The sequence below is a fragment of the Babylonia areolata genome, chromosome 18, assembly GCF_041734735.1.
Source record: "Babylonia areolata isolate BAREFJ2019XMU chromosome 18, ASM4173473v1, whole genome shotgun sequence".
NCBI lineage: Eukaryota > Metazoa > Mollusca > Gastropoda > Neogastropoda > Buccinidae > Babylonia > Babylonia areolata.
In genome coordinates, this window is record NC_134893.1 from 50,125,554 (window position 1) to 50,150,736 (window position 25,183).

The window sequence follows — 25,183 nt, forward strand, 5'->3', positions numbered from 1 at the left end:
CATGTTGATACTTTCCTTCATAGTACAAGGATAGATTGGTCCAGCAATTACTATAATCATTATTTGGTGTGTGTGTGTGTGTGTGTGTGTGTGTGTGTGTGTGTCTGTGTGTGTGTTTGCATGCATGCACATATCTGCTGAATGAAGGAGCAAGAGAGGGAGTGTGTGTGTGTGTGTGTGTGTGTGTGTGTGTGTGTGTATGTGTATGTGTGTGTGTGTGTGTGTGTTTGCATGCATGCATATATCTGCTGAATGAAGGAGCAAGAGAGGGAGGGAGTGTGTGTGTGTGTGTGTGTGTGTGTGTGTGTGTGTGTGTGTGTGTGTGTGCGCGCGCACGCGCGTGTGTGCATCATAGACTGTGTGTGTGTATGTTTGTTCAGGCGTAAACACCTGAGCATGCATGCAAGCACCCTATGTGTTGATGGGTAGATGTTTCTGAGTCATTTCTCTCTTCCTTCCTGAATAAATAAACCACCAAAGAAACACAACACTGTGAAAATGTACTGCAGCAGACACAACAGCTCACAGGGTCAGTCAAAAAGGGAGAGGGAGAGAAAAAAACAAACAAAAAGACACACACACACACACACACGCACAAAATCACACACATGCTGTTACATCATCAGTAATGCATCGACCGTGAACCACAATTTGAGCTGCACATGATTCCCCAGCAGTCTTTTCACTTTTGTCCCCTCCCCACAACAGTACAAGAAAAATTCAAGCCAGCTTGAAGAAGTGAACCATTATTCCACACAGCTGACTGTAGTATAGGTCTTTACAAAAAAAAACAACCCCCCCAAAAAAAACCACAACATATATTTACTTTTTTGGAGGGGAGGGGAGTATGCCATCAACCAGGAGAGAGAAGAGGAAGCATGGAATCCAGATAAAGATATATACATGTTTCTACATATATACACACACTGCAAGCTGCTGCTTACATCGCTACTGGTAGCTGTGGCTGCGAGGCAAGAGTGGATGGTGATTACTCTTGGTGCTGCTGTTGCCGTTGTTGTTGATGCTGCTGCTGCTGCTGTTGCTGCTGTGGAACATATGGTTGACAGACCCCATGTCGCTCTGTGATCGGCCCAAGGAGGGCACAAGGTCACTGGCAAAGGAGTGCGTCTTCTGGCCGGACCCAAAATCTTCGTCCCACTGTCAACACAGTCATCACAATACAGTTAGTGAGAGAGAGAGGAGAGAGAGTGTGTATGCGCGTATGTGTGTGTGTGTATGTGTCTGTGAGTGCAAGAGAGAGAGCGAGAGGTGGGGAGAGAGACAGAAACAAAGAGAGAGACAGAGAGATGAAAATGCATAATTATGTTCTGACAGGATGGGACAGGGCTGCAGGAAGAAAGAGAGGGAGAGAGAGGGGTCCATGGATGAGAGAAAGTAACCGACCGACTTGGAGACCGACTGAGAAAGACGGAGAAAACGAGAAGGGGAGGTAATCTGTGTGCTCAGAGCTAGGTGTTACTGACAAGATTTACAGAGAGCCATGTAAGGGAAACAGGGGCACATTCAGTCCCATACTCGTCTTACTTACTGTGTGCTCAGAGCCCGGTGTTATCGACAAGATTTACAGACAGAGAGACATGCAATGCAAGCCAAGGGAAACAGGGACACATTCAGTCCCATACTCGTCTTACTTACTGTGTGCTCAGAGCCCGGTGTTATCGACAAGATTTACAGACAGAGAGACATGCAATGCAAGCCAAGGGAAACAGGGACACATTCAGTCCCATACTCTCCTTACATACAGAGGTGTCAACATCCACAAACTGGAAAAAAAACAAAAACCAGAGGGGCACCATCGTCCGGTAACCTACTTCCGGGAGGTTATCGGCTCTAGCTACTTTCGTTTTCTCCGCATTGGTGGATAGTAGTTTGCACAGGACAGGAATCGGACTCCCTGCTGGAGTCTGCACTAGTGGGTCATGGTAAAGCATGTGTAGTGAAAACAGAGAGGCACCATCATTATCCACTGCTTTACTCCATGCTCTCTGCGATCACGGCTTGCAAACCACTCTGTGGAGTGGTTGACAAGTGGTAACCCGTCCGCCCAGGAAGCGAGGGAATCTGAGGGCACAGGATCAAATCCCGCACTGGCCATAATTTTCTGCCCCTCCGCTAGACCTTGAGTGGTGGTCTGGACACTAGTCATTCAGACGAGACAATAAACTGAGGTCCCATGTGCAGCAGTGGAAAAATCCACCTTGACAGGGAAACAAATGCACTAACAGGAGAAAAAAAAAAAAGAAAGAAAAAAAAATCTGAAAACAGGCTCTCCCTAAGAAAAGCAGCCCAAATTTCGCTTATGGAATCTGTTGTGACAAAAAAAATAATACAACTCGATATCTGTACCAAATGGACGCAAGCATTTTTTTTTTTCTTCCTTGTAGATCAACAACTGCATTGAAAAACACGAGGTGGGAGTAATGCACATGAAACTGGAGCTGTTCTTACCCTGTACTTCTCGTTGTTTTTCTGGTTCTGGTACTTCTGAAAAGGGTTGAAAGGCCATGGAGTGTCATCCGTCTTTTTCTTCACTTTTTTCACCTGTAACAATGATGCAAGCATGTCACTCACAGAGATAAATGATGCAGAGACAGACATGGAAAGAGAGAGCGATGAAGAGAAAGGAACAGCGAAACAGAGACAGTAAAAAAAGAGATGTATAGCTTTGGTTCAGAATTATTTTGTTCAAAAACAAACAAAAAAAAAACAAAAAAACGAAAAAAAAAAAAAAAACCCCAAAAACACCCACACTCACATAAAGCCTATTTTTCTCTCAAACAAAGCAGACCTCAGTCAAAATTTGTGCAAACATAAAATGTTCATATTGCTGCTTTTCCAGCTGGTCCACTCATATCATCAGTACCTACAGTAAAAAAAACAAAACAACAAAAACAAACAACAACAACAAAACCAAGATGTAATGTATACACACACACCACTTACCTTTCCTCTATCTATTTCTTCCTCATAGTGATCTTTCCAAGTTTTCTTTTTCCGCCGTTTCTCCTCCTTCTCTGCCTCAATCTCCATCTCACTCTTCTCACCGCCCCATGTGGTCACTGCACAGTGCAAGGGAAACAAACGAGGACAGTTAGTAATGCACAGACTCTGGGCCAGATTATTTGTTTCAAGCCAGACAACTGAATTAAAAGCAAACAAAATTTGCTTCGTCCATTATCCAACATGATGTCTGATGCATTGGTGCCAGCCTTCCAGACCCAAAATCAGGAATTCCTGTCGGGGAATCAGTTTGGAAGGGGGGCATGGGGTGAATCAATACATGAAAACTGTTCCTTATACTGTGAAGTAAAGCGCTGATAAATCGTTTTTTGTTTTTTTGTTTTTTTTTAATTACTAATTTGCTGCCCACATCACATCGACTTTCACTGCACGACGCCATGTTGGTAAAACAGCACTGGCGCCTTGCCTGTGTACGGTAACTTTTCCAGTTGAAAAACATGGATTGGTGTACGGACCCAGCAAGCAGGTTCAGTTTCTCATATTTTTTCATTTTGTTGTTGTTGTCGTTTTTTTGTTGAAATCTTGAAATTCGGAAAAATATGCAGAAAATTGTATAATTGGAATCAGTGTTAAAATTCCTAAGAATTAGAAATGGCTGGCAGCTATGCTGATGTATAACAGTTTGACAGGTGGCAAAGTGGAGTGATGGCCTAGAGGTAACGCGTCCGCCTAGGAAGCGAAAGAATCTGAGCGCGCTGGTTCGAATCACGGCGCAGCCGCCGATATTTTCTCCCCCTCCACTAGACCTGGAGTGGTGGTCTGGACGCTAGTCATTCGGATGAGACGATAAACTGAGGTCCCGTGTGCAGCATGCACTTAGCGCACGTAAAAGAACCCACGGCAACAAAAGTGTTGTTCCTGGCAAAATTATGTAGAAAAGTCCACTTCGATAGGAAAAACAAAACTGCACGCAGGAAAAAATACAAAAAAATTGGTGGCGCTGTAGTGTAGCGACGCGCTCTCCCAGGGGAGAGCAGCCTGAATTTCACACAGAGAAATCTGTTGTAATAAAAAGAAATACAAATACAAATAGCTGATGATACACAGCATTTGATTTCCCTCCTGTGAGTTTGTGAGGTTCATGGTTTGATTCCTGACAGGGTGCAGATTTTTTGCAGATTTTCTCCCTTTTCCAAGTCCACACATGTATTGATCATTAATTTGATTTCCATTCACTGAAGTGATGTCTTCCTCTTCAAAGTTCTTTCTCCTTCAGCAGTCCTACCTGTCGCTTTCTTGCGCAGTTCTTCCACCACTTCCGACTTCCTGCTGCCGTCCCATAGAAGCGCCGGCTGCTGCTTGATGGGAGAGTCCTGACCCTGCTTCTTCTTCTTCAGGCCCAGGCTGTCCTTCACGTAGTGGTCCCAGGCCTGCACTGGAACTGTCGCCAACATCACGCGTCACTAGTGTCAGAAATAATCCAACCAGTTTAATGGCAATAAGTTGATTAACGCCTGTCATGAGTGCTAGAAACAATGTGGAGTGGTGTCGCCAACATCACGCGTCACTAGTGGCAGAGACAATCCAACCATTAATGGCATTAAGTTGATTAATGCCAGTTGTGAGTGCTAGAAACAATGTGGAGTGGTGTCGCCAGCATTACATGTCATTAGTGTCAGAGACAATCCAACCATTAATGGCATTAAGTTGATTAATGCCAGTTGTGAGTGCTAGAAACAATGTGGAGTGGTGTCGCCAACATCACGCGTCACTAGTGGCAGAGACAATCCAACCATTAATGGCATGATTAAGTTGATTAATGCCAGTTGTGAGTGCTAGAAACAATGTGGAATGGTGTTGCCAACATTACATGTCATTAGTGTCAGAGACAATCCAACCATTAATGGCATTAGGTTGATTAACGCCAATTGTGAGTGCTAGAAACGATGTGGAGTGGTAATGGCATGGTGGTAACACCATGGAATCAGAGCTCATGGGATCAAAACTCACATTCATCAAGTATTTTCTCAACTTCCACTACATGTTGAGTGGTGGTCTGGATGCTAGTCATTCAGATGAGATGACAAACTGAGGTCCCTTGTACAGCATGAACTTAGCACATGTAAAAGAACCCATGGCAACGAGAGGGTTGTCCCTGCCAAAATCCTGTGGAAAAATCCACTTTTATAGGAAAACAAGGCAGGCAGAAAAAAAAAAAAAACCCTGGCAGCTCACTCTCCCAAAGGAAAGAAGCCCAAATTTCACGCAAAAAACTGTTGTGTCAAATGAGTAACACAATACAATACAATCCTAGGGAAAGCAGCCCGAATTTCACTCAGAGAATCTGTTGTGACAAAAGAGTAATCCAATACAATATATTCCAACAGCATGTGTGCATCTTTAGTGACGGATGTTAGTGTAACAAACAATCCAACCATTATGTGTGTGTCATAGTGCCAGAAACAATCACAATGACTTCACTGGTTTGAATGAGTGAATGAATTGGATGTACAGTATATTTTTTTTATTTTTCTGTTTGTGTTTCTGCAATACTCGTGATTTAGATGATGCTCCTAATGTAACAATCAGCAGCTGTAAATTCACAAAATGAGCAACAACAACAAAAAATCAGTTATAAAACAAAATAATCAAAGAACAAGGAAACAACGTTACAAACCAACCATAAGTAAACAACAGAACTTGACCAAGTTAACACTCTATTTCTTGATTTTATGGGTCACGGTTAAGTATGTGTTGTTAAACTTGATTTTAAACTTGATCACCACTGAAAAATGACAAAACATGAAGGCACTCACCAGGTCTGGCTGAGCCCAGCTGTGTTTCCACATTCTCCTTCTGCAGCGTTTTTTCTGCATGCTCCTTCTGTGCATTCTCCGACTCACTATGCTTCAAACTCTTCTTGGCAGACACAGCTTCATCACTGGATGTGTCTAAATCTGCCTGCCTCTTCCTTTTCTTTTCAGAATGGGAATCCGTATGGTGAGTGTTTGCATGACAGGAGTTGAAACCGTGATCACTCACTTTGTGGTTTGTGTTGTTCTGCCTGCTGGGGGGATCACTGCTGTCAGAGTTAACACTCTTGGTCGAAAGACCTTTTTCAGTTTCACTCCGAACGTCATGATCATGCTCGTGTTTCTTTTTATGCTTCTTTTTGTGCTTTTTGGGAGTTCTTTCTGCAGAATCTGTGGCAGGCGAGTCACCATTCTCGCACACAGTCTCTCCGTTCAAACTGGCCTTGGAGCTGTGAGCGCTACCTGTTCTGCCTTTCGGTGTGGAGAAAATGGGCTTGGTGTTTTGAACCAGCATTGAGGTGTGATTTTTAACCAAACTGAGCGAGTGTTCTGTCTGAGCATCCGGAGTGGACGCATCTGTGTGAACTTTAGTCCTTTTATGGGAGGAGGCATCAAGTCCGCTGTCACCATGTAAAGACTGACCATGCTTCACTTCCTGGGGCGAGGGCAATAACGACAGTTTCCGCTTCTTCACCCCTTCAAAGTTGAAGGACTCTGACCGTGCCAGCAGGCGTTTCTTGCCGCTGCTGGTCACCATCCACTGTGTGCCGTGTGGGAGCTGCATCTTGTCTGTGTGCCGGTCATCCTCACTGGTGGGGGTGATGCTGCTTGAGTCCAGAGAGGGGGTGGGGGCTGAGGAAACGGCATGTACGTGCCACACATTATGGGCTGCAGGAGAGGAGTTCACCCGCACCAACTTGGGTACGTTTACAGACACTTTGTTCACAACACTGCTGTCTCTCTTTTTCAGTTTCGGCATACCAATCTCGGATGATGGCGGTTTGTGCGTACTATCACCATTTTCTTTCTGTGATACACTGCTGTCTCTCTTCTTCAGTTTCGGCGTACCAATCTCGGATGATGGTGGTTTGTGCGTACTGTCACTATTTTCTTTCTGTGATACACTGCTGTCTCTCTTCTTCAGTTTTGGCATACCAATCTCGGCTGATGGTGGTTTGTGCGTACTGTCACTATTTTCTTTCTGTGATACACTGCTGTCTCTCTTTTTCAGTTTTGGCATACCAATCTCGGCTGATGGTGGTTTGTGCGTACTGTCACTATTTTCTTTCTGTGATACACTGCTGTCTCTCTTCTTCAGTTTCGGCAGTGCGCCAGTCTCAGCTGAAGGTGGTTTGTGCATACCTTCACCAATTTCCTTCTTCAGTTTGGGGGATGTTTTCTCCCCGGCACTGCTGTGATGTTTCTCCAGTTTCAGGGTAGAGTTCACCCCCAGCAGGTCACTGCCTTGCCCATCGTCTTTCCCTGGTTGCTGCTTGTGCACATGGTGCCCATCAAGATCCAGCTGCTCAGACTTTCTCTTGAACAAGTCCTTTGTGAACTTAGAAGACTCTGCCTTGGGTGACTTCTCACTGATGCTGTTTTCCTTATCCCTGTCTTTAAACTTAGCAGTCACCTTTGAGTTTTTATCGCTCAAAACTTTCTCTGAATCCTTCAAGACTTCACGCTTTGTACCACTCTTGTCGTCATCCCATACAAAGCTGGGCGTCTTCTTCACAGGTTTTGGGAGAGCCTTGGAGGCATCACTTTCAGATTTCTCCACTGTGACCACCTTACCATTCTTCACCTCCATCACAACGCGCTGACCACTGGGAGACTTGTCGCTCTTGTTCGCCTGTGACGAGGAATTCTGAGCGGGCTGTGATGGACCGTTTTTGGAAGCGCTCCACAAGACCTGCTTGGCCTTGGTGCTGTTGCCGGAGCTGCCTGAGGCAAAGGGAGACTGCAGGAGCTTGGTGGGGGACACCATCTGGCGAGAGACAGGGACCCCCACATCTCCGCTGCCCTTGGCAGGGGTCGCTGAGCTGCTGCTGCCAGCTGTCTGCTTGCTGAAGGCACCGTTGAACTTGGGGTTGACCAGGCCATTGGGAAGGGACGGCGCTATCAGTGGGGCCTGAAACAAATAAACAAATAAAAACATGGAGCTTTTCCTCACTACTGGACAGGTAATGTCTTCCATGACTTAAAATTTTCTTCCATGAATTCTATGAATCACGACATAGGACCTATTCCTCTCAAGTTGACTGCTAATTTCTTCCATGATTTCTATAAATTTTGTCATGGAGGTTTTCCTCTCAAGTCGACAGCTGATTTCTTCCATGATTTCTACAATCTCAGTCATGGATTTTTCTTCACAAGCTGACAGCTGATTTCTTCCATGATTTCTACAAACTGTATCACAAAGGTTTTCCTCACTAGTTGACAGCTAATTTCTTCCATGATCATACAAATTGTATCACGTAAGTTTTCCTCACCAGTTGATAACTAATTTCTTCCATGATTTCTACACACTGTGTATTGGAGGTTTTCCTCCCAAATCAACAGTAATTTCTTCCGTGATTTCTACAAGTTGAATTATGATGACACATTTGCTTTGTGCTTCCCTTGTAGATGCATTCACCCATGAAAGAAGATGACAGACATCTAGAAAATTGGAAAATTGGGAAACAATTGAATAAGCATAAAGACATGTCTACTTATATCTTATCCCATATCACCATCAAAGAATAATTTTAGAACAAACAAAACAACCAAAAAATTTCTTATCAGTATTTGTAGTTTACTTCATGTCAATGATAAAGAAAAAAATCCTCCAACAATTTTTTTTTCCCCAATAACCATCAAACCAACTTTTCTGAAATGCTTCATGGTTTCATAAACAGGTCTATTTTTAGCTAAAATATGTTTCAAAGAATCAAAATTCCTCTATATTTCAGATACCTATCCTGTTGTAATATTTGTGAGATGAGACATTATGACAATAGACAATAGAGGGGGGGACGGGAAGAAACAAATCAAGACAATCCAGCCAACCTTGGGTGAAGCCTGGCTGCGGCTTGAAACGGCTTTGGAGTAGAAGAGCAAGTACGCCTGGGATGCAAACACTTGGCTGGCGGACACAGAATGCACCTGCACGAGTAACAACCAACCTTCACTTTTCATCCACAACTCCCTGACTTCACAAACACCTGCAAGATCACACAGTCACTGCAGAAAGAATGGGGGTGTCAACATGCTCAAAATGTTTCTTAATCAATAATGAATATCATCTCAAAATGTTTCTTAATCAATAATAATCTCTTACCGTGTGGACATGCAGTGTGTATATGTATCTGTGTTTCCAAATAAGCACACAATAACATTCTTTTAATTCAGTTTCTTGAAACAACAACAAGCACATTCTGTTCTTTTGCAGCTTCGTGATATCACAAGCTTCTTAACACACACACACACACACACACACCCACACCCAGCCAGACTGACAGACAGACAGACATACACACAACACTGGAAGATCTTTAACAGCCCCAAGAGTGGAATTATAACTTTAGAACAAAATTATACATGTCAAAAGCAGCGCTTGCCTTCAGTACCCAACCTGCATTCCTATCATCTGATATAAAACTACTGTATAAACTAAACACTTGTTCTTCAACTTTTTTTTTTTTCATTCAAATGTGAGACACTGTGACCAAGGCTTATCTATTCTGACAGGTTCTCCCCTCAGAAATTAAAACATAAAGACAGAGAAAACATATGGTATATATGATCATAACAATATGAAGAAGAATGTACATTTGTGTAGTGCCCTTTCTTAAGAGCTTAACGCGCTTTGCATGACAGAAAGTTATAAATTACAAGAGCCACTTATGACCACTCTCCCCCCGGCCCCCTTCTCATACCCCATACATGCAAAGTGATCTGGTAGGCAATGGGGTGGTGTATATATCTAAATCACACACACACACACACACACACAAACAAAAAAAAAAAAAAGAGAAAAAGAAAGGGATACTTACCGAAGCATCGTTCATGATGTACCAGACATTGGACGGAGCCCGGACATAGCAGTAATAGTGGCCCATGCTGCAGTGATGACCGGAGTGTATCAGCACAGCATACAGGTTGTAGCACTCTGCCTCACCCTGAAAACACCGCCCGTCTTTGTCACCTCCCTCATTCAGGGGTACACACATGCAACAGCAAAGTGAGAGCTGTGTTATCAATGGTTTCTCCACTGTAATGGGAATTCATTTACAGCTTAGTCTTTTGTGAAGGACTGTGGCTCTCAAACTAGGAGGCAAGATTGCACTGACTCTTAGTGCTGCAGCCTTGGGGGCTAGCTGGCCTTTGGGGACCTTCCCCAAATAAACCTTATTAATGGGCATAATTAGAAACATAACAAGTGGGGATTTTCCAGAAATGGCAAAAAAATATCAAATTTGCACAAACAAAAATAGCATTATTTCCAAAAAACATCTTTAGCAGTGAAAAAGGAATAACAAAATAATTCGTAAACTGGTGTCGCAAGGAAATAAGCAGAAAAGTGATCAGAGTTCACCACAAATAAGTGAACAAAATCATACCTACTTTCACACTACACAGTCAGTCACAGAACCCACTATAAATTCTTTCATGCACAAGCCAGCTCAGGCTCACGACCAGTTAAAAAATGCAGAAATAAAACACACAGAGATTTTGCTGTTCAGTCAAAACACAACTGCCAACAGAGAACGAAAACTGGGCTCCTCGAGGCAGAATAAAAAGGTGACATGCCAGAAAAGTTGTAATGGCAATAGTACTGTGACTTTACCTTGACCACCAACAAGTCAGAAGATGCATTCTTTTAACTTTTCTTGTCAGTCTGAGTCCAGATTTTTCAGTGGATTTTAACAGGAAAAGAAGAGGGAATAAAAAATACACACACACAAAAACAACAAAAAACCCCAAACCAACTGGCCACTATATTGGCTGTAAACACCTCTATCAACAGACAGATGTATGGTTGGATTTTTTTAGCCTTATATCCACCCACCTGCCGATGGCTCATATATGGTCGTATATTCAACTTGTCCGGAAACTGTATGTGTTTGTTGATCTTGCCTGCTGCCCGAGTGAAGCCAAACCTGCACATGAATCACATCAGCATCACATTTAGAATTGGGAAAAATGCATACAGTGTACATGCATTCATAGGAACAAGCACATATACATATGGGCACACAATAAGAAGCATACAGTACATGCACACAGACTTGTACACATTTTCACCCAATCATTGAGATAATGGAGGAATTTCTTTTTCCTTTGGAGAAAGATTTTCAAAAATAACAACCAAAAAACAGATAGGTTGCAAAGCAATAAAATCTTGAAGTTCTGTTGATGTTCCAAAAAAACTCGGAAAAATGAGACAGTTATGCCTAAATAAAACTGACCTGTTCAACTGGATGGTGAGCACATTGGGTATCTTATGCAAGGAGAATTTCTTCCTAGCTGGTGTCTTCTGTCGACATCTGCAGAAGAATTAAATGTCTTGATCATTACACACACACAAACACACACACATGTTCTCACCAACCTGCAGACACACATAAAATCAAAGAACAGCACTGACTCGATACACTGACCAGTTCCCTAAAACTGACCACAAAGGCAAAACTAGCATTTCTGAAATCACTGCATTCTACACTGTATCACAACAAGGGAAACAGCCAAGCAATCAAAGCATTGGACTTTCTTTTTCAAGCATTGGATTTGAATCCTGATCACAGTGCTTGGTGGAGTAAGGGTGGAGTTTTTTTCCCAATCTCCCATGTCAATGGATGTGCAGACAAGCTCGCGCCTGAACCCCTTTCATGAGTAAGGTATATACATGCATAAGATCAAATGTACATATTGAAGATCCTGTAATCCATGTCCGTAACTAATGGGTTATGGAATACGTACATTCCCAGCATGCATACCCCCCAAAAAATGGGATTATGGCTTGCCTTCATTTAGGGTAAAAACGGTCATGCAAGTAAAAGCCCACTCTTAGATACGAGTTAACACAAACGCAGAAGGAACAGAATAAATCATCATATAAAATAATCTCTGTACTGATAATGAGCAGTGTGATCCAAAATGTTATTACAGTTAAACAAAATCAGCACATAAACCATATAACAACTGGGATACGATTACAGGGCAAAAACGGATGAAGCAGAGAGACATGGGGAAACGAGGAAGGGGTGGGCTAGGGGCAAGGGAGAAGACAGGAGAGACAGACTGATTCAAGATGGATGGACATAAGAAGCTTGCCTTTCACAAGCATAGGCATTGGCTGCGTCCAGCGTTTCTGGCTTGACAAACTTGGCCAGGGCAGCCTCCACTGTCGTGACATCCTGTACAAAGTATACTAAAAATGTCGGCCTGAAAACTTGTTTTGAAACTGAACAATATTTTGCGAAGATACACTGACACTGTAACCTGTCCACTTCTAATACAGAATGGGAAATGTTAACCCTTTCACCGCCAGTCAGTTTAGAGTGCAAATTAACCTTGTGCAGGAACCACAGAAAAGATGGTGTCTAACAATAGCTGGGGATTCCCCTGTGATGTGTAGAAAAAAATGGCCAATCCTACCACTGAAAATTAAGAGCATCAGGTTAATGCACAAAAGGCCCATCAACTGGTTGCATTTCAGTGACATGGGTGCTTTACCTAGCTGGTGCCAAAACGCGACCATTGCGGTGAAAGGGTTAAAGACCAGTGTTCTGTATGGAAAACAACTAGGGAAAAGGGAATGGGGGTCTTATCAGCAGTATGCTGGATGTTGTATCCTGACTTCATGAAAAAAAAAGGAACCACTGAATGTGTAAATATCAGCTTGTTTTGTGTATGTGATCTACTGTACACTTTTGTTGTTGATGTTTGATAATTGCTTGTTTTTCTATTTTTTTGTTTGTGTATGCATGAAAGAGAGGATGTTTCCTCTTCAAATGTATGTGGAAGAAATACTGAATAAAATCATTTTTAAAAGAATCTTAAAAAAATTAAAAAAGAAGAAGAAAAGGTATATATGAAAAAAAGAAAAAAAAAGAAAGATTTCTCTCTCTCATTCATGCACATCCCTACATATGCACAAGACCACATGATCCCCCACCCCACACACACACATTCACAGTAAATTTCACACTGCTGAAGTCAACAACTAATATGACAACACAAATAAGCTAAGACCACAAAGGCGGCTGAGGCATTATGCAACAGCAAGAACAAAAGTAAAACAATGAGAAAATGTCAAAAGTGGTTAATAATGAAAGTAGTTAAATGTACATGTGTAATTTTCATTTTTTTAATGAAACATTTTGCTGTGACAGAACAACACAGTTATTTTTCTCATATGCAACACAACACTACAAGAACTGAATGATCCATTAAATCAGCCCTTACAAAGAAACAAAAAGGAATGAAAACAGCAAGATACCCAAACAACATCAACATCAATCAGCATCTGTGAGCACAAACTTCAAGGGAATATTCAAAAACTTATTTTAGCCACTGTCAAATCAATATTAATACATCTGAGAAACCACAACTAACACAATAACAGCACCAATCTACATCCATACAACAGTCAGAGAAACCATAACTAACACAACAATAGCACACAAACCTTCAAGTTCAAACTCAGATCCATGAAGGGCTCATAGGTGTTGGAGCGGGCAGAGCACTTCAAGCATTGCACTGAAACACACACACACTAACAATGTCAACGTTTTCACAGACTGATTCCACACGTTACAAGCATGCTATACAACAACCAGTTTCCAAAACAAAACAAAAATTAACAATTACTTCCCATCTCAACTCCTTTTCTAACAATCATTTCTAATCTCTCAACTACTATAACAATAATTTGATCTCTTCTAAAACACATAAAAGAATTTGAATGTTGTTTCTTTAAACATTTTTTTTTTCTCATTTCAAACACACAAAAAGTAACCTCTGTAGCTGAGTATGCAAATGCAATCATGTATGCATATGCAGTGGAGGCAGAAGAATGGAAGGGAGGCAACAGGCACCCTTCTGAAACACAATATCCACAATCCTCTTTTGTGTGGCTTCCTTGTGACCGAACATCGATGGTTACCCGCTTGTTGCTGTGACTCACTGTCTGGGCTAGATTTTGATTATAAATTATAAAGGAGAATTCCTTGCCAAAGTTACATCCCCACCCTTTTGCCTAAAAATGCTTCAGGACAGTTAGAATTGGAGACAGTCCTTAAAGGTCATCGTGCTCCCAAGGCTGCAGCACAAAGAGACAGTGCAAACTTGCCTCCTAGTTTGCGTCACAGTCCTTCACTGAAGACCAAGCTGTACACCGTACAAATTCCCATCGCAGTGGAGAAACTACTGATCATAAAGCTCTCAAGTTAGTTGCTGTTGGCCCAACTGTAGGCTTGTGTCAATCTTTGATATATGCTGAGCGAGACAGGCTACAGGCCTGGAGTAGGTGGAGATAAATGGGGAAGATGACTGTAGTGGTGTACTAGTGAAGATGGTAGCTGTAGATGATGGCCCTCTAGACACTAGTCACAGTTTCTGTTCACTCGAAACAGGGCACTCAGTTTTGCTGAACAAATAGAAGAGAGAGAGAGAAAGAGAGAGAGAGAGTTTGAGTACAAGAGAGCGCACACTGTTAAATACCTTGACTTCTTAAGAATCCGCCAAAGATCTGGTGAATGACTGTTGTCTCTTTGCTCAACCTGTCAAGTCTGAATTAAAAAAAAAAGGAAAAGAAAAAAAATATATACTATCAGATTTTTTTACACAAAAACTATGCATCTTTTAATAATGTAAAACCTCATAACAAATCTTATTCTTGCTGCTTACTGTCCAGCCGACCGCAGAGGGCCATAACGGGACTGTCAAACCATACAAATGCTCAACTGCATCAACATAAAACTGTCACATCTACAAAAAAAACCACTAAACAAAACCACAAAACAGTTCATGACACAGTATCCCAACCATTCAGCTCCTTATGGCAAATAAGACTAGGCCATGCTGAGGACGGCAGCCATTCCACTTATTTATCATCCCCAGATTACAAAAAATAATAAAAATAGAAAAAAAACAACAATACTTCAAAGCCAAACAAAAAATACATAAAAAGGCCAAATACTGATATAGGTAAATGACACTGCGAAATGGGCAGCTAGTGCCCATCCCAGTGCTTAAAATTCTATTTCATTTGCATCAAAATGATATTCATCCCCTAAAAAGAAAAAGAAATTGAGTACTTTATTAGTTCATTTTGCTTATCACTCATCTGACTGTTAAAACCTACATCAGGGTTATCCAAAGAAGATGCAGACCACAAAAATTGATCCATAACTTCACATCAAGAAACCAATACAATTCAAAAACGACAGCACATCCATGAAACAGAAAACTGAAAGTAAAAGTGACGTCACCTTCCAAGTAAGTCAAGAAGGTCCTGATGTCACTTCACTTTTTTTTAGAGTTTTGGAGGGGCTGAAGAGTCATATCACTGCATACTATTTAAATTTTTTTGTCCTCGTGTCAAACCACTATATTTTTTTGCAGCTGATTTCTTACCACTGCGCAAATCTTTATTTCATTTTGGCATATGTCAGACCACTGTGCACAATTATTGTTTACTCTAATGTCATACCATTGCACACATTCTTGTCGGCCTTGATGTCACAGCACAACATACAATCTTATTTTTTCTCCCCCCCCCCCCTTTTTCTTTTTCAGTCCTTTTGTCACACCACAGTAAAGAATATTCTATTTAGTAGTCCTGTGCACATTTTCTCTCCCCATATGCCATATCACTGTGTACAAATCAATCTGGCCCTGATGTCATACAACTGAGCATAAATTTATCTGGCCCTAATGTCATATCGCTGGGTACAATTTTTTTGAGGCCCTGATATATCACTGGGTACAATGTTTTTAGTCCTGATGTCATACCACTATGTTCAGTTTAATCTGGCCCTGATGTCATATCAATGGGTACAGTGTTTTTAGCCCTGACGCAGTGATGTCATATCAATGGGTACAGTGTTTTTAGCCCTGATGTCATATCAATGGGTTCAGTGTTTTTAGCCCTGATGTCATATCAATGGGTACAGTGTTTTTAGCCCTGATGTCATATCAATGGGTGCAGTGTTTTTAGCCCTGATGTCATATCAATGGGTACAGTGTTTTAACCCAGGTCATATCAATGGGTACAGTGTTTTTAGCCCTGATGTCGTATCACTGGGTACAGTGTTTTTAGCCCTGATGTCATATCACTGGGTACAGTGTTTTTAGCCCTGATGTCATATCACTGGGTGCAGTTCTTTGTTGTTGTTTTTTTAGCCCTGATGTCATATCACTACGTACAGTTTTATCTGGCCCTGACGTCACAACACATTTTTTTTCTGCCCTGATATCAAACTACTGGGTACAACTGCTTCCGTTTTCTTTCTGCCTAGATGACATGTCACTAGAAACTTTTTTCCCCTGATGTCATACCACTATGTAAAATTGTATAAAAAAAATTTTTCTGCGCTGATGTCATATCACTGTGTACTATTTTTTTTGTTTTGTTTTTGCCTAGATATAAATTTTTGGGGCCAATTTTGTGCCAATGGCAATCAACTCAGTTTTAACCTCATTTATCTTCAACTTGTTTTCACTCATCCACGCAGCCACACCCTCAATACAATTTTTCAAACAAAAGGGAAGAGTTTGGAAGCAGAGTTGTGGAGCTGGGAATCATCTGCAAAAAAGTGGTACTACATATTTCATGATCAAAAAAAAAAAAAGAAAAAAAAAGATAAACGTTACCTGACAGAACTTCTAGGAAAAGGGTGTACTACCTACACACACACACACACACACGCACACACACAAACAGAACAAATTCAAAAACTTGAAACTGAACTTACTTCTTATGACCATCAAGACATGCTTTCTGCAAGCCGTCCATCAAAAGACGGATAAACTCATGGGCATCTTCCTGCCTGCCATACCTGAAGTGTTTTGCAATGACTGCAACAATAAAGAAACTCTGCTCTGAATCATGCATTGGTGCTTTTTGGGCATGATAACAAAACAAAAAACTGATGGATGCTTTTCACATATTTCACTGACAGCCAATAAGTTCAGTGACATAGAAATGCTAGCACATGCATGCGAACACACCCAAAAAACAATCTGAGATACAATAGAATTATCAACCCGTTATAATTTTTCTTTATGTTGTGCACTGTTCAAACAGTTCCAATCAGTGTTAAACATAAACCACTGTAAATATTACAACCAACCTTTCTGTATGCTTACACAAGATGAGTCAGTTATCAATCATTAAACCACCCATCCCCCCCCCCCACCTCCCCAACCAAAAAAAGAAAAAAAACCCAAAAAAAAACCCAGCAAAGCTCCATGAAGTCGCACTGGTACTGATCAGTCTTCAAAACATAAAAATGTAATTCTGATCAACAATTTAGAGAAGAAGTAGATATCAGAACTGTTTATCTGGCAAAAGTGTGGACCTCATATCAGTATGTACACACACACACACACACACAAAAGGAAAATTTCTTCCTAAAATAACGTTTAAATAACATACCATGACCCACTAGTGCAGACTCTGGCAGGGGTCTGATTCCTGTCCTGTGCAAACTACTACCCGCCTATGTGGAGAAAACGAAAGTAGCTACGGCCGATAACCTCCCAAAGTAGGTTACCTCCCCTATACAAAAAAAAAATGTATATTCACTCAAAAACCTACAGCAAACAGATAATTTCATATAAACACAAGAAATGACTGTAACACATAATCCCGTGACTGAAGCCACTGATTCAGCTATCCAACACAACAGCAATAAATCCAATCCAATCAAATGACGTTGCATACTTACGTCATGACCCAGCCTGAACACAAAGGAGCCATTTCACGGCCAAACAAATAAAAAATGACAACAAAAAAATCAGACAAACAAAAAAAGAAAAGAAGAAGAAAAAAAACCACCCAACAACCCAACAACACAAAAAAATTGACTAACATTTGAGCTTGTGAAGGAAGGAGTTTGGTCTGAAGGCAGACCCACTGTGGTGCAGCGCCGTCTTGACGTGCTGCCTCATGGTACACATCAGGCAGAACCCCACCTGTTTGCCTGCACAGACCATGCTGACACATCCAGCACTCAGAGACATTTCCTCCGTGGTGGTAACGGCCTTGTACGGTACTGCACTGTCCTGTACTGTATTGCATTGTATTGAATTGTATCATTAATATTAATAATAATAATATATTGTACTTATATAATAATAATAATAATTTGTACTTATATAATAAAATAATAATAATAATGTATTGTACTTATATGGCGCAAACTCCCCACAGATGCGCTCTAAGCACCTCATTAATTTTTGAAAAAATTAAACAGTACATATACAATAGTGCGTTATACCTTACAAGAGTACAAGAAGACACAGCAGTGGAAAACAAAATCTGTATTGCATTACGCTTTCTCAAAACAGATTTCTCTGTGTAAAATCTGGACTGCTCTCCTCCCCAGTGGGAGCATGTTGCTACAGACAACATCAGTGCAGCACCTTTTTTTTTCTTCCTTTTTTTGCCTCCAAGGGCATTTGTTTTTCCCATCAAAGTGATTTTTCTATAGAATTTTGCCAGGGACAACCCTCCGGTTACTGCATATTTTTTAACATGTGCTAAGTACTGCTGCAAATGGGACCTTGGTTTATCATCTCATCTGAATGACTAGCATCCAGATCACCACCACTCAAGGACTAGTGCAGGGGGAGAAAATACTGGCCAGTGTGGGATTTGAACCCTTGCGCTCACGTTCTCTTGTTTCCTAGGCAAATATGTCACCACTAGGTCACCACTCCACTGAAACTGGTACTGAAATTAAAGATGTGTAACTTTTTTTTCTCTCCCCACTACCACATAAATTATTACCTATCTCTGTGGTGCTGCTGAGGACGACGATGGCAGTGAAGTGATTTTCTTCTTCTAGTCTTTTTCTCGGTAGTTATGGGTTTTTGTTTGTTTTTGTTTTGTTTTGTTCTGCCCACTTGGCTAAGTAATCATCACCTATTTAAAATATTAGCAAAGTCAAAGCCAATTCATATGTTTGATTCAGGGTAAAATTACTATTCAGTGATTAGCATAATAATAATAATAATAATAATAATAATGGATACTTATATAGCACACTATCCAGAAATCTGCTCTAGGTGCTTTACAAAAACGCTTTTGTTAACATAAAACATTATATCTATGTTACATACACACACCAAAATGTGACTACACACACACACACACACACACACAAATACACACACACACACACACACGCTGCATACAAACATTTTAACGTACATGTGTATCTAACAGCTACCCTAACACATACGCACACATAGGCAGGCACAAACTTACATAAACACATGCACACACAATACAAATTCATATACATGCATGTAGTTATGTACACATACATATGTATACAGACATAGTCAAGCACAGCTAACGCAAAGGAAGTGGATCTGCCACAATTGAACTTATTGCTGAGGGAAAAGGCGAGGTTTGAGACGAGATTTAAAAGATGCGAGGGAATCAGAATGACGGAGGTTATCAGGGAGCTTGTTCCACGTCTTTGTCTCCACATCATGTGTGGAGAGGAGGATGGGGTTGTGCGGTGGAGCATGGTCAGTGAAGAATGAGCTGTGTTTGGGAGCAGGAGGTGAAATGAGATGGATGGAATGGGGTAAGGTTTGTACGGAAGCTGTCAGTTGGATTAGTTTTACCTATAAAATTTTCTATGCATGACCTAACAACGACAAGGTTCTGATAATCAGGGGTTTCTTTATTAATTACCTGTAGAAAACATGGTCTATTTGCTTTCAATACAACTCATTCTCCTTCTCTGTCTTATTCACAAACTCAAGGGCACATCATACATGCTTACACAAACGATAACATGATGATGAATGCATACACACTCACACACACACACACACAAAGATCCTACATGTCTTTGGGTGTTCGTCCGACAGGCAGTAGTTGAAGAGGGGCGGGGTGTAGGTCAGACACTGCAGACTTGAATTCATGAAGCAGGTGTTGCCCATGTTAATCAGGCCACCCCCCACCTTGTGCATCTGCCGCCAGCCCAGCTGCACCTGTTCCGGAGGGTAGATCACCACCCGGGGACTGGGCAGGCTCTCCCCCATCGTGGCAGTGTCTCCGCTGGGTCCCACCAGCCCGTTCACCATGGCTGCAATGGCATCATTGTCACCTTTATTAATACGGTTGTCTGACAAAGCCACCAAAGAATTATCATCGACAAAGTCAACACTATCATTATCATCACCACCATAAACATGGTTGTCTAACAAGGTTGAAAAAGAATCATCATCATCAACACTGTTGTCCGACAAAGTCAACAAAAGAATTATCATCATCATCATTGTCTGTTCACAGTGTGAACTAACCAGTGTAAACTTTTAAAGACCTCATTAAGCAAAATAATGAATAAGACTGGAGAAAGATGTGGTGTCAAACTCTTAGTTGTTTGTATGCCTTTTTTTTTCACCCCCTTTTAAAGACTTGCAAACAACTTCTGTTGACTAGTTTATATTCTGTAACATGCATCTCACTGATGTGCTGTTGTTCAGAGATTCCTTTCCTTCCTGATGAAGTGTGAGAGTTCAGTTCAAGAAATGATGTTTATCAGTGTAAATATTCCACCTCCTTGTCCTCCTCCATTATACTTTCAGTAATTTAAAATAACAAAGGAAGTTGCAAACTAAACTTTAATTAGTTTAAAGTCTGTCATCGATGTGAAATTCAAATCATTCAAAGAATAGAGTGCCCACTTGACATTTTCATTTAAAGAAATGTACCCACCCTGTTTCTTTATTTAGACTTTTATTCTGATCCTGCAAATGATGATGTCAGAACATATTGCACAATAATTAAAGAATACATGCAAGAATGTGTGAAAACCTGTCGCTGACTAATGTGAAAATCAGTTATTCAAAGAATGTACAGCACACTGAACACACTCATTTCAAGTAATGTATCCAATCTCAAAGAATTTGTTCCATCATTCAGACGATTATTCTGATCATGCAAATGTCATTGTCAGAACAAACAAATGTCACAATAATCAAGCAATATGTGCAATACATGAAAGCTATCACTGACAGCTCACAGAGACGGATGTCCACAGGTACCACCGAACTGAGCAAATCCTCAGCTATTCTTCAGAACGTTTGCTCAAACTGAAACCTTTCTATCATCTATGTCTGGTTGGGTTACATTGCAATTTGCTTCATTTTTATTCATGTAATAAAATATAGACCATAATATATTAATACACTTACTGTCCTTCTGACTGGAATGTGTTTGTGAGCCACTTTTAGTTTTACTGGCCTTTTCTCCATCTTTTTTGCTGGGCTTGAGCAGGATGTATTTCGATTTCAAGGAACTGAAACATATCAAAATACATTCTTTGCTCTCACTTGTAGTTGTAGAGCAAAAACATCATTGTAAATTTATACAAATTATTCATATGCTAAGAAAACATGACTGAGATCAAATTTAATATATATATATATATATATATAATAATAAAAATATGCATGAAAATGTCAAAGAAATATTTGCCTTTAAAGTATAAATAAAATACATAATTCATGGAGGTGAACGGCCATGACCACAACCTTAAACTAAAAGAAAAAATAAAGTTTCCATGTTTATTGTTAGTTTAGTGATACATCAAACAATTTAAAACATTTATTACTAGCTTTAGTGATACCGACAGACTGTATGAATAATTCTAAAATTGCTTGTGGTGCTGTCCCAATACTTCAAGAGCAAAACTCTGCAGGACAGTATTTGTTCACAATGCGTAAATTTACAAAATGCACACCATGCATACCTGAACTGAAAGGAGAAGGGCTGTTTAGCCGGAACAAACTCAATAGACTGCTGAAGAAGCCTCTGTGCAGACGAGGCAACATTCTGGTCCAAATCCCGACCTTTGTGTTTACCCAGACTCAGAGATTTCTTCAGTGTGCTCTCAATGGCGTCAATGTCAGTTGTCCCAGGCATTGTGTTTCTGAAATATTTGAACAACAAAGAACTAAACATTAAGCAATACCTGCAATTGGAATATTTATAATATAAACTAAATAGCGTTCCCATTCACAAGCAAATGTGAATCATATACTACTAGTCTTTCCTTTGGATACATCATCTGAAGCTTCCACCTCCCCCATAAAATTCATATAATTAATGATACACACACACACTCACTCACTTTAATAAAATTGACTCTGAATAGTCTAATCTTCACTGTCACCTCACAATTCCAAAGCTGGGATATTATTAAGACTATAAAAGAGGAGCAATGACAAGCCAAATTGGCCCAGATAAGACAATTTAGTTAAAAAAAACAAAGAAAGACAGGTAAGAATGATGAAATTTTATCAAAATACATAACACAGAAAACAAACATGCAATAATAAAGATATGCCACGCTAAAGAAAGGAAGAAGATGACAAACTGAAAAGAAACATCAAATGCATAGAAAGTGAGTGTTACCATCTTTGTACTATTCTAGTGTAAGAAGATTTTTTCACAATGATGAAATTAAAAGATCTCACCTACATGCAACCAGATGTCACTGGAGCCTAATCAGCACTGCACAAAACTGTACACCTGAGGTCATCTTAAATTTGCTAAAACTCATTATTGCAACTTGCTGTGCAATCCGTAAAAAAAACAACAGAACAGACACAGGATGAATTGAAAGTTACCTCATTCAATCTTGTACAATGTTTTTATCATGTTTTAGTTTATATCTTATACAGTCATAATAATATTTACATATCATAATTACTGATCAATGTCAGTTTTCTTGCCGAAAGACAACTGGTTAATAACTGAGATTTGCACCCCTCCTACGAAATAAGAAGAAACAAACAAACATGTAAACAAAAAAACAACAACAAATAAGGCAGAAGCAGGCACAAGAAAAAACTATCCCATCTGCTCTTGATAAGAGATTACATGAACAAATAATGAATGCAATTTACATTTGACTTAAGGCACTCTACCACTAGTGATTAATTATTTTTGCAGTTTGCATGTGCAACCCATGACACAGAGAACAGGCAGAAGACAAAGGTTGGGTTGTGCATACTCTGGTTTTGTTATTTACTTGTTCAGTTGTTGTGACACAGAAACAGACAACTGTGAGTGAATGAAAGTATCATAAGGTAGAGAAACTGGAGAAGAAGAGAAGTTATTTCATACAACTTTTAATACCACTTGCTGTGCTGTTTAAAAAAATCCATGAAGGAAAAAGACAGAATGGAAAAAAAAGAAATGTTTAACATTGCAACTTACACCAGAGCATTAACAAACCTAGACAAAAATAATGACGTGATATACTCGCTTAGAATGCAAGCAACAACACACCAGAGCAACAATAAACCCAGATAAGTGTATACAGTCACTGAAAATTCCTAGATTGCACGCCTCAAGACACCATGGGGCAATTGTTGCGCCAGAAGATTGGGACCCTGCACCCCCTCCCCCACCTGAAAATGAGGAGTAATGGGGAAAAAATATGTGAAAAAAAACAAAGAAAAAATATAAAGAGAGAGAGAGAGAGAGAGAGAGAGAGAGAGAGAGAGAGAGAGAGAGAGAGAGAGAGAGAGGAAAAAAAGATTTTTTTTTTTTGTTTTTGGCCAATGAAGAAGGCATGTGAGGCACTAAAAAAAAAAAACAAAAAAAAACAGGTGTCCCATGACCAGCATGCAACTGAGGGAGAAAAAAAGGAAGAAAAAAAAAGTTGTGACAATATTAGAATACTAAATCTTTACAGAATTACATATTACATATATTTATAATAAATACATCCCCCTCCCACAGCAGTCAATAACTGGTAACTTATCCAAGATATTGCAATTTGTTGTATGTTTCAGACACACTTTTACACTTAGACTGGGTTACAGCCAGTTTTTTGCAACTTCCTCTCAATCTTTATCTGCACTGATGGGACTCCTGACATGTTTTATATTACAGCTTTTTTTCACATCTATTAAATACAATCAATACATGTACTGTCTCCGAAAAGCCACTGGTCATGTATACTCATAATACTGACAAGACGTTCAAACTTCAATACTCAGACTGTCAGTCAGGCTCAATGATGGAGACAAAACATCAGCTAAGATGGTCCAGTGACTGATAACCAAATGCATTCATTCTCATTTAAGGTGATCTGCCAAACTGATTTACCAGTACTTTTAGGACAAGTTTAGCTGAGCATGACGCTTGTCTTGACAGGCTACTTTTAGTAACTAATGTTTTATTTAAAATTTGATGTAAAGCAAGCTCCACACAGTCGTAACAGCTTTCAGTTCCACGTGGTCTAAGTTGGCCTTGTCGAACTTTGTATACACGAAGACTGATACCTCTGAATGCAAATTCGAGCCCAACACATAGCCAACATACATTCTTTTTCAACCATACATTTTCCCACCAAACAAGCACGATTCCTTGCCATTACTATCTTCACCTTTCGTTTTCAAATGCTCGTCTTCAGTCTTGCTTGTCGCGCGATCTCGGTCGAAGTTCCCAGCCAACTATTGATGGCTGCTGTTTCACAACAACCATTGTAAACAGACAAACGTGATAGCTTACCGGATAAAAATGAGGAGTGCAACGAAATCTCAACAGCTGATGATTGAAATCACAACACCACGTTTTTCAAACACTCATGTCGTAAGTCGGTTCCTGTCAACCACAAACCTGACACACTTAATGGGCGATGTGCTGTTTCCCATATTGCCTCTCACTTTAGGGTCAAGGTGAATAAATCACTTCCGGATCACCACTTCCGATGGTCAGGTGTGTCCATCTGCATTTTGAGGGTGGGTGCCGGTCCACTGATCTAAAAATAGCCCTAAAAAATCAGTGGTGCCGGTCTGAGGAAAAAAAAACAGAAGAAAAAAAGAAAAAAAAAAAGAAGAAAGAAAACAAGAGAGAAAAGAGAGAGAGAGAGAGAAAAAGGTGGAGGCTGTGTGATAGGTGGGTTTGTCAGGAGGCAGTGTGTCAGCAATTTTGTTCTTCTTTTGGATGGGTAGCCAACATCGACTTGTCGATGAAACTGCTACACAAATTCTTTTCCGGAGGGTGGTTCCGAGTGGGCTGTTTTAATTAGTTCTACGTTTAACAGGATTAGGAGGATCTGTGAGGAGTGTGTGTGTGTGTGTGTGTGTGAGGGGGGGGGGGGGGGGGGGGGGGGGGGGGGGGGGGGGAAGGGGGCTGG

The 25,183-nt window shown here is 40.5% G+C and overlaps 1 protein-coding gene across 1 annotated transcript; it reads right to left on the reverse strand.

The window, feature by feature from the left end:
- Nucleotides 1–291: 291 nt before the first annotated feature.
- Nucleotides 292–24,684, reverse strand: LOC143292880 (uncharacterized). The gene is made up of 18 exons (XM_076603536.1): nucleotides 24,556–24,684; nucleotides 21,782–21,961; nucleotides 21,225–21,328; nucleotides 19,871–20,113; nucleotides 17,879–17,989; nucleotides 16,760–16,862; nucleotides 14,505–14,572; nucleotides 13,471–13,541; nucleotides 12,114–12,196; nucleotides 11,249–11,326; nucleotides 10,849–10,939; nucleotides 9,833–9,958; nucleotides 8,847–8,942; nucleotides 5,799–7,926; nucleotides 4,268–4,423; nucleotides 2,965–3,080; nucleotides 2,470–2,562; nucleotides 292–1,158 (listed from the first exon to the last, which is right to left on the reverse strand). Exons 2-18 carry the CDS (start codon nucleotides 21,952–21,954, stop codon nucleotides 949–951), a joined length of 4,050 nt encoding a protein of 1,349 aa, XP_076459651.1. The 5' UTR covers nucleotides 21,955–21,961; nucleotides 24,556–24,684; the 3' UTR covers nucleotides 292–948.
- Nucleotides 24,685–25,183: the final 499 nt, after the last annotated feature.